Genomic DNA, 10,986 nt, shown 5'->3' on the forward strand with positions numbered 1-10,986 from the left:
ACCTCTTCCCTTCCTAAAACCTTGTTCTTCTCCAACTAATTCCTCTGTTGTTTCCCTTACTCTGTCAGTAAGTATCCTGCCATATACTTTTCCTAGTACACCAAGAAAACATGCTAGGAAGATGTTTTTCTGAACTCAGCATGGAAATCTGCAAAATATGGGAAATACTGTACAGTACACTTCATTATTTGGCAGGGTGTGGTAATGAGTGGACCAACTATTACTGAAGACAAGTAACACTGTCATGTGCATTGCCTGGCAGTGATGAAGCAGAGTCAGTGCTGTGGTGGTGGTGGTGATGGTAGTGGTGATGATGGTAGTGGTACTGGGCCAGACTTCGCCAGGGTGGAGGACAAGCAACAGCTGCTAACTTTGGCCAGTCAGATCAAGCAATACCTTCCATTTTCTGTAACAGTGAGTTTTCTGTTTATCTGTCCATCATCCAGTGCTGTATTTCCCCTAAGCTACTAAGTTCTGACATTTAAAGTAAGGGTTTTTATTCCCAGAGTGGCATTGTGTGGGGCAGTAAATCCCAAGTGTATTTTCAGCACTTATAATGAATGTGTGACTAGAATACACCATACTTTACCATTGTAGATCATATATTGCCATTTTATGATAAACACATTTTGACATTTGATGGATATTTTTTGGAAAAAGATTTGTTCCAGAAATGTCAGATGCCTTGACTAGATACATATTCTTAACCAAGTACTATACATCTCACAGTGTCTGCATTCTACTGTAAATCCAGGTTCAGGTCTCTTGGTACCTCCTAACTCCTCAACTTTTTTTTTTTTTTTTTTTTTTTTTTTTTTTTTTTTTTTTTAAACAGGCACACCTTGACAAAAATTATTATGGTACACTTTCTCCCGGTTCTGACCTCAGTACTGATATGACGAACATTCCATACAGGGTCCATCCAGTTTTCAAAGGTGGCATATCCGTGATCACAGCCTACCTGGGTGTGATCATGGAGGAGGTGGTGGCTGAATCAGTAGAAAGGTGGCCTGAAGTCCTATTGGACCCAGGTTCGAATCCCGGTTGGGGCAGGGAGCAGTTTAAGGATTTAAATTTCATTAAAGCAGACTTTCCTGGTGTACCAGAAGACCTGCCGACATGTCACAAAAATACCTCCACTAATACCAGTACACCAGTCCAGTATGAGACAGTCCCATCAGTATGAATGGTGAGTGTTAGCACCAAAGTGGTGACATGTGGAGGTGTAGGAGGACTAGTGGGTATTGGGATAGGCCACTGCCCCTGAGAAATATGCCCCGAAGCCCTTGCCCAGAGTTGGACACATAAAAAAGAAGAAAAAAAAAAGTTTCAGCCAAATTGGCTTGCAACTGTTGTATAAACTTGTCCAGTTTCATTTTGCTTCATTTTTGAAGGCTCCATTCATCAGCCTTGGTCACCTAACGGCAGCTTTCCATGCTGCTTGATCTATGGCAGCCTCCCAGTTCATTCCCATAACCCTGATGTCACAATGACCTTGTCCCACATCTTTTTCGGTCTACTCCTCACAACCCCACCCCCAAGATTAACGCTTCTCATTTTCTGCACCCATTTACCATCCCCCATCATTTCCACATGCCCAGACCACCTCAATCTCCTCATCACAACACCAATACGCTCCAGTTCCATCCTGCCTCTCTACTCTTCCATTGTAAACCCAGCCCCCCCAGGCCTCGCATGCAGGGACGCACTGCACATCCACCTAATCATTGTTGTTACTATATGGTTGAGCCTTAGAATATCCTCTTCCTTTACTACCCAGGTCTCACTACCATACAGTATTACACTTCTGGCACATTCTGCATAAAAAGATCCCTTAGCACATAGGGAGAGCCCTCTCCATGTCAGGAGAGGCAACAGCCCCCTGAACTTCTTCCAGCCACTTCTCTTCCTAACCACAAAGCTAGCTCCAATCCCACCTCCAGCACATAACATGTCTCCCAAATAACAAAACTCTTCAACACACCCAAGAAACTCACCAGTGTAGGTAAATTTTTACATAATATGGCTCCTTTGTGTTTGATTCATTTGGCATTCTTTCCAGTGAAGTCTTTTACCTCTCTTCATTGGTACCAATCAGCAGTGCAACCAAAGACAAAGAACACTGTCATGAAATTATGGAAGGGGGATGGAGGGCACAGACCCTTACTTTCTCAAATCTAAAACCTGAAATGGTTATCTTGCTTAATGACCCTTCTCCAGTTGATAGGTATGTACCACATCTAATTGTTAATCTATTGTGCCCGAGGACATCTTTATAATTATATTCATGCCATCTCGTCATCATTTTGTTCACCTTGGTTTTGTTTCTTTGTGCCACTGAAATATGTGAAATAAGCTGTAAAGTTAAGAAAATCTGGGCCACATTAAGAGAAAAAAAACTCTAGAGGTTTGTCCCAAGTTGAAAAAAAAATCATCTGGAGGCAGCAAAGATAAGCCAGCAGAATGTGTCATTGGATTTAAGGGGTTAGTGGACAATTCAGATTCATGTACTGAGGATTTAATAGCAAAACAGAATGTAAAAAAGAAATAAATAATAAAATAAGAGGCCCGTGTTCTCATTGGTTAAAGAAGCTCACTAACACCTTTTCCTAAGCAACTTATTTTGCCTATTACACCATACTGTCTATGTCCATATTACATTAATCATTCCAGTATCACCATACTCTGCATAGATAATGTGTGAAAGGATATTGGTCAGCCATATCCAAAAATAAATCTCTAAGGAAGAGGTGCTAGGGAGCTTCCTGAACCAACAAGAGGTCGTTAGGGAGCTTCCTGAACCAACGAAAATACAGACCAAGGATTCTTTTGCCAACAGATGTACAACATCTTGCTGGAACATGGGCATGGCTTCTCCTCACACGATACTTTCTACACCCTCAGCAGCAGTCCACATGCTCACGTCATAATCAGGCAATCCAAGGTACAGTAAGTCACTCCTCACCAAGATGTCTCATGGTTGTTTTGGCCCCAGGCTCATATGAATGAAACCAGTTGACTGCAGGTTGATATTGCCCTTTTCTGGGCAGCTCTGTCATCCAGTATAGATACCACAATGTGAAGACATCTTTGCAATCATGTCCCTTGTAGTGAAGGGGTTAATGAAGGCTGTGACTGAGTTTTCCAGTTTGATAAGCCTTATAGCCTGCATAACATTTGGCAGCAACAAGAAAGGAATTTATTTATGTCATCAGAGTGAGCAATTAAGTTTTCTTTGCATCTTCAGGATGACTCATAATATGATGTATGCAGAAAGGGTTCATCTTTTCTTTGGATATTCAGGACAACCCATGTGATTTTTTTTTTTTTTTTTTTCTTAATTTTAAGATGACCCATTTAATGCTGGGTATAGTACAGTATTCTGAAATGGTTCATTCTTTTACTTATATCTTTGGGTTAACCATGTGATGTAGGCAATACATTTGTTGTTGTTGTGCCACCTCAGTCTTGTCTGACAGAGCAGACCCATCAGCCACAGGCAAGCAACTGCCTTGCAGGGCCATTCCATGCAGCAAACCAATGCCCCCTAGAAATAGGTAACATATGGCTGTGCCATAGCGAGGCACAGGGAAGAGTATGGAGGTTTGGTTCTTGGATGGACACCGCATTTGCATTTCCTCCCAATTAACAGGGGCACCATTGTGTGAGTTGGGAGCAGGGCAGTGAAATGGCGGGGGACAGGGCGACTTGGAGGCGATTTGTTTGTGGCCACCCCAAACGGGATTGAGGCGTCTGGCATTAGATAGATAGATAGACCATTGTAGACGCCACATCACCCTGTTACAGTACAGTATTTGGGTATACAGTTTCCACCTAGCATTGTAAATGGTTTCCAGGGTTACAGGGAACCATTAGGCTTGTCACTTGGTTTAGAGTCACCTGAGGAAGGAGTAGGCAGCATTACATCAAGTGAGTGGATGATGGTTGCCACCACCTACCACTTTTTGTCGTTGTTGATCAGCCCCAGTCTTTTTGGCTGAGCCAACCCATCAACTGCAGGCAACTGACTTCCCCTGCATGGCCATCCCGTGCAATGAATTGATGTTCTCTTGCAGCTGACAGCACCTCGCCACAGCAAGATGCAAGGAAAAGTGTGGAGCTTTGCTTCCAGGGTGGATGCTGCATTTGCATCTCCACCAAGTTAGCAAGGGCATCATAGCAGGCTCCACTTATCTTGTAATTTGGTTATATAGTTACTACCCAGCAGTGTCACTGGTTTTCTGAATTACATGAAACCATCAGGTTTGTCACTTGATGTAGATCCACCTGAAGCGGAAAGAAAAGCAATAAAAAGTGACAGGAATTAGGGAAGCAGGAGGAAAGAAGGGCAGATGCAGAGAGAGAGAATGAGAAAGGGGAAGGAAGAAGTAGGCACCACTACATCAAGACATCAAGTGAGTGGATGATGGTTGCCACCACCTACCATCTGCAGTGTTGGTATACTGTGCTGTAATCTAAAGTAAATTCTTATTTTTGTTTCTTCAGGATGAACTATGGAATGTTGGTATATTCTGCTGTGAGGAGGAGATACACATGCTAATAGAAGCCCTGAAAACTACAAATATAATTGACTGGAGGAGTTGTGTGATCGTGTGTGCCTTACCATTCTACCTAGTGGAGCCAGTGAGAGAGACAGGACTTGGCTTGAAACATACCTTCCAGCTGAGACGACATCACACCTACATCTACCATCCACACTTAGACAATCAGCCATTAAAGTAAGTTATTCTAAGGTTGGGATCTCACGTATAGCGAGTCCTCATTATTTGTCAGGAATATTTTACAAAACACTATATTGCAACACCGTAAATAGGAGAAATTGGTAGATTATCATTATAGAGAGCAGTGACTGTAATATTGTAATAAGCAATACTTTGTTAATTTACTGGGCAACTTCATTGCAAGAAAGGTGGGGGGGTATAAAGAAGGCAATCGTTGCCCCACCCCAACCTAATATAAACCAAGCCAACCTCATCAGATCTTAGCAAACCTACAAGAATAACAGTGTCTGGGTGTTTGGGCAGGTGCAGCAGAGGGTACAAGGTATGTCGGCTTGGCCAGGCTGGGGTCCGTCGGCTTCTGGAGAGGAGCCGCTACAACAAGCGTGAGCCTGTGGATGAGTCCTGCCGCCGTGCTGAGAAGATGCCATGCCTAGGTGTGTACCTGGATCCCTCTGTGACTCAAGATACACCAGTGGACTTGGATAATATTACCTTTGCTGGGGAGGAGGAACTACCTGTGTCCTGGGTTTCAGTCAGTAAATATGGGGGCATAGGCAACCTGGGCACGGATGATGAGCATAGGCGGAAGGGGTTTGGAACCCTGTTGATTACGATGCTTGCCAGGCTCCAGGCCCGTCAGGGTTTTGTCCCCCATGCCCACGTAGATTTTGACAATACAGTTTCTCAGTCTCTGTTTAACAAGGCACTGGGTTGGGTTAACACTCACTCCGCAACCTGGCTCCATTGATGTTGCAGAATCGAAAGAGCATACTCGATGTGACCATAAATAATTCATATGGCATTTCATGTTATCATCATTGTCGTTACCATCATCCTTACCCCACTTTCCAGCTGTAAGATGGAGTGAGGTAGGGTCTAGAAAGCAAAGAAAAAGTAAGCACAGTAGAGGGAGAACTAATGAACAGCATGCCCTGTTAAATTGGACCACACACTCATCCACACACCATGCAAGCCCCCACAACTTTGACTCTACCTGACAGTCACAACCATCCACATATGTACTTCATGTTACTTCTAAGATAGTCAATCCGACAGCTAGCAAGTTTAAAAAGGAATACAAAACCATTATATACTCCTCTGTGCAAAGTTCATTCAGCCAGCTTAATCCCTTGTCAGTTCCCAAGCCTCATCAACCTCCATACCTTGCTTTTTTTGCTCTCAGTTGTTTTATCCATCCACTTTCTTCTACACCTCCTACCACCTTCAGACTCGTTCATATATTGTAACCTTTTCACCATCCAGGCTTTATAATCTATCTATATATTGTAATCTGTGGCAGGTGGGGGCAGCCACTGTCCACTCATTCAGTATGGTGCTGCCATCATGACTCAACACTGAGTTTGACAAATTAAATGGGTTCCTGTACACAAGGAAACTATTTACTATGTTGGGTGGTCCCCCCCATTTCCTTGCTTGTTGTCATCATGGGGGCTTCAGAGTCATTAACTGGGACATGCATAGCCCCCCTATCTTATCATCGCACTCTTCTCACCATTAGGTCCTATGCATTTCCACCTCAATTTCCTACAAATACGTTACTCCATCCTCCCAGCCTTCTCCAGCACTCTTTCAAGTCGGCCTACCATCTACTCCATCTGCTCCCCCTTTGGGTCCCTACCTTTCTTCAAGCTACTGATTTCACCATTCCTTGTATTCTTCTGCTTTGTCCAGTTTCTTTCCCACCATAATTTGGTTATATGGTTACCACCCAGCATAGAAAATGGTTTCCTGATATACAAGAAACCATTTGGCTTGTTACTCAGTGTAGAGGCACCCACAGGCAGCAGGAAGAGAAAAGAATCAAGGAAAGAAAGACAGAAGAGGGAGTGTAAAGTCACCTGCAGGAAGAGGAAAGAATGAAGGAAAGAAAGACATGAGGAGGGAAAGAAGAGAGAAAAGGCCAGACACCCAAGGCAGCACTACAGCGAGTGAGTGGATGGTAAGCGCCCCCACCTATGACCATAACAGATTCTACCTATTAATATTGTTTCAGAAGGAAATAAAGCTTTCATCCAGGATGATGATATGTTTAGCAGTCATACCACAAGCCTCTGTACTGTCATCATACTAAAGATTTGGGAAGTCAGGAATTAGTCTTGCACAGCCTAAGTTGAGGAGATAACGTGTAACTTCGTTGTTCTTATATAAAAATTTTCAAAATCTCTCTAGAGATGTGCAAGTGTGAGATCAGTGGTACATCTTTCAACCAGCTTACACCCATCTGATTGCATCATATGACTTGCATGACCTGACCCTCTCCAGAGTAGCACAGAGTGTCCCATTTATGATAATTATTAATTTGTGCCATGAATTAGCATATAAAAAGGGCATGAAAGAAAAGAAGGCAAAGATGATGTCTATATACAGATGTATTTACATAACAACCCAATTTTCCAGTGATACCAGTAATACCAACAGCCAACCATAACTGGAGATGTTGCTCTCAGAGACATGTAAAATATGAAAGGCAATATATAATGCGTGGAGATGCTGCTCTCAGAGATATGCAAAGCATGAAATGCAACATCTAATAACTGGAGAGGTTGCTCTCAGAGATGTGCAAAGTAAGAAAGGCAACATCTAGTGCTTATGTATGATAGAAGAGGAGAGGCTTGGGCTTCTTCCCTAAGGTACCAAATGACATACCATGAGTGAAAATATTGATGTCAGCATTACTATTTGACACTCAAAATGTTCATATAAGCTACTAATAATGCTGAGACATTACCAATATGAAAAAAAAAAAAAAAAAAAATCAGTATAGAGTAATCTGATGAGTACTATTCACATGTATAGATAATTTTATGAGTTCTACTGAGCATGTATTATTTTTTAAAGTACAATACAGTATTATCTTCAGTTTCAATTAAGAACCAATATATACAACAACGTTTCCGCAAGACATCTATCATTATGATATACTGTACACTCTACTCACTTCTCATGATAATCAACAATTTGGCTTGAAGAGAACAGCCAAGCCTCATACTAAGCTGGGTGCCATTTTAAAGACAGTTCACTGAAGACATCCTATCACTTAATCACATTATCTGGAGATTGATTCCCACCTTCCCTCACATTTAAAAAAAAAAAAAAAAAATCATGAAGTGGATATTAAGTATAAGTTTATCATGCTGTCTCTCATAAACTGTATACAGTGTACTATATTGTACTGAATTTATCAGAAATTATATCCATCACCTGGTGATGATAAAGCTAGCAGTTTCTTCACTGTGCAGTGCTGGTAGGGGTTCCAGTATTTTTAGCTCAATAAAATCCTAGTAACAACTTGTTCCCTTTACAACAATAAAAACTTTAATTCCTCTATTAGAGATAAGGATAAAACCCACCCCACAGTGAAAATAATACCATTCTTGTAACCACCAATACCTCTATAATCACTGCATGGTGAAAATACCTGAATTACTGGTAGTTTGTAACATTGAAGGCAAAAGCTAAACTCCTGCCAAAGTGGCTGATATCAGTACATAATATTTACACCACTGTTGGCTGTCTGGACTGGCTCCCTGCAAACTATGAACAAGGCATAACATGACAATACACAAGCACAATACATCAGTAAATGACCTTCATAACAACAACTAACCCAACTATCTAAAATATAATGGGGTACTCATTCATACAGTACCTCTTTGAAAAATATATGAATCTAGCCAGGTCAACAGCCTTAAGACTTAGTAAGGAACAGGAGGGATTATAACTAAGGATGAAGCATTATTGCCATAAGCACTGAGCTAAACAGGGTAAGCCTGAACAAGCACATTCATGGGGAAATCATGTCCAGGTAACCAGAGTACACAGGAAACATTATTGTCGCATCACAGGTAAACGACCCATATTCTTGCTGGCAAGGAATACCTCACAGCACTTCCTCCTTTGTGATGTGCTTTGCATATTACACCTAAATATCCTCCTATATTCATATCTTTTCAGTGTTGACGAGATCTCCATCAGCAACGTAAAATACTGCCAATCCCATCAATGTCTCTTTTGGAGCAGAGGGGCCCAAAGCTAGGCTACTGTAGTTCACAACATTTGGGGCAGGACACCAATCAATGTCCATGGTGGCATGTTACATAATAGAAAAACCTGTGATTACCTCTGTGACTTGAATCATAGTACATAAACCTCAGTGCATTCTGACCTAAGAGGTCCACCATCAGACCACCGAGCATTTTTTTATTAAATAAGAGATCAGAAAATATTCAGCTGTAAGAAGCAAAATAAATCACAAAGAGGTTTAACGACGGCTCTGATGCGAACAAGAATATGACTCTATGCCTATGGGATCACTGACCCCATAGCCACAATAAAACATATAAAATCCTCCTTACATGTTAATGTTTATTCGTGTTCTTTATTTTGCTACTGAACCCACAGGGATTTTTTAAAGAGCCTACTGAAGTTATACTACCAGGTGTAAAGCTGATTTGTCAGGTTGTATGAAAAAAAAGTTGTGTCTTGAGCAATGGTGAATTCCTCTGGAAGAAGTGGCACTTCTGAGATACAAAAGACCAGATTATTATTATAGGTACAGTATTATCATTATCACATTATTATTATTATTATTGTTACTATTATTATTATACTTTGGAACACATCACTGAGGCGGTGGCTCAATCGGTAGAGAGTTGGCCTGCAGTCCTGACAGACCCGGGTTCAAATCCCGCTGAGGCAGGGAACAGTTTAAGGATTTGAATTTCATAAAATCAGACTTTACTGATCTACCAGAAGGCCCGCCGACATGTCGTAAAAATACCCCCGCTAATACCAATACACCAGTCCTGTATGAGACAGCCCTAGCATGTATTCAATATGGACGGTGGGTGTTAGCGCCGAAGTGGTGACATGTAGAGGTGTGCGGTACGTAGGAGGACTACTGGGCCTTGAAAGCAGGCTGTGAAGCCTTTGCCCAGAGTCGGTCACATAAAAAAAAAAAAAAAAAAAAAAAATATATATAATGAGGACTTGACTAAATGGTCAAACATCAGCAATAAAATGGTATTATCATGTGTATCCCACAACATTAATAATATAAATATATATATATATATATATATATATATATATATATATATATATATATATGTATATAAATATATATATATATATATACACAGTACCCTCGCATCCAGTACTATGCTCGTCCAGTACGGTCGGCAAAAAAATAAAATAATTCATTACTGTAGTACGGATTTGTTGGGCTAGTATGGATCGGCCGCGCAAAGTGGGCCAAATCCGAAGAGTTCTTCTCTTGTTCTGATGTTCTGCATCCAGTACTATTACCCGCCCGAGCGCGGGAAGATGGTAAACACCGAGGAATGTTTCCCTAGTACTGCCGCGCCAGTCCAGTACGCCTTCCTCATGACCCGTGTCGTGTGCCAGTCACATTGCAGTATTGCACTTTCCCCTGATGACAAAAACGACAATGTCAATGTGTGACTATGAGGGATTTATGAGAGAAGTTGAGGCAGAGAGGCCTCTTCACGATCCTGAAGGCCCTCCTTCAAGGGGTCTGTAGGACCTCCTACAGCCTCGGATACCCTCCCCCTTCGCCCTCCAAGCCCATCATGACTCACCTTAAAGGTTGGTAAAATCTAAGTTGTGTCAAAACGTAGTTGAGTTGAATTCAGAGGGGACTTTTTCAAGACTTGTCTGACATTATTCATTTTTCCCATAGGGTCTGTTGTTTGTCCAGTACGGATTTAGTCCAGTACGGCAATACTGTCTGACAAAAATACCGTACTGGACGCGAGGGTACTGTACACATTATGTATGTATATACTGTATATATATATATATATATAATAACCAGTTAAAATACATAAATATTACTTGTGTTGTCTAGAGCCACATGCCCAATCCCAAAACTGATCAGGATGGATATTATTATGCTACAAATATTAAATGCAATTTTTGATAACACAGCACAATATATTTGTTTACAAAGAACTGAACATGGTCCATAGCATTTGTTCTCATCTGACAATAATCCATAACCCACTTTAGCTCTGTTGATGAATAACTAGAGTCAGACTGGAGGGCCAGTTCTGAGTAGTTACCAAGGACTCATTCTTTCTTCATAACTAAGGCACATCAAATTTCATACAACCACATCTTAGTATCCAAGTTGTGGGAGTGGGCCAGTTCCATCAGATGAAAGCAAATTGACTACAGTTACAGTTAAGCCATCCCAATACTC

At 41.4% G+C, this 10,986-nt stretch overlaps 1 protein-coding gene across 1 annotated transcript; it reads left to right on the forward strand.

Annotated features, from left to right (window-relative positions):
- Positions 1-213: 213 nt before the first annotated feature.
- Glyat (Glycine N-acyltransferase) lies at positions 214-5,490 on the forward strand. The gene is made up of 4 exons (XM_080276543.1): positions 214-414; positions 2,840-2,944; positions 4,507-4,739; positions 5,046-5,490. Exons 1-4 carry the CDS (start codon positions 265-267, stop codon positions 5,488-5,490), a joined length of 933 nt encoding a protein of 310 aa, XP_080132669.1. The 5' UTR covers positions 214-264.
- The last annotated feature ends 5,496 nt before the right edge of the window (positions 5,491-10,986 follow it).

Source organism: Coenobita brevimanus, chromosome 65 (assembly GCF_032717465.1).
Source record: "Coenobita brevimanus isolate Jiangsu-jjx chromosome 65, ASM3271746v2, whole genome shotgun sequence".
Classification (NCBI taxonomy): domain Eukaryota; kingdom Metazoa; phylum Arthropoda; class Malacostraca; order Decapoda; family Coenobitidae; genus Coenobita; species Coenobita brevimanus.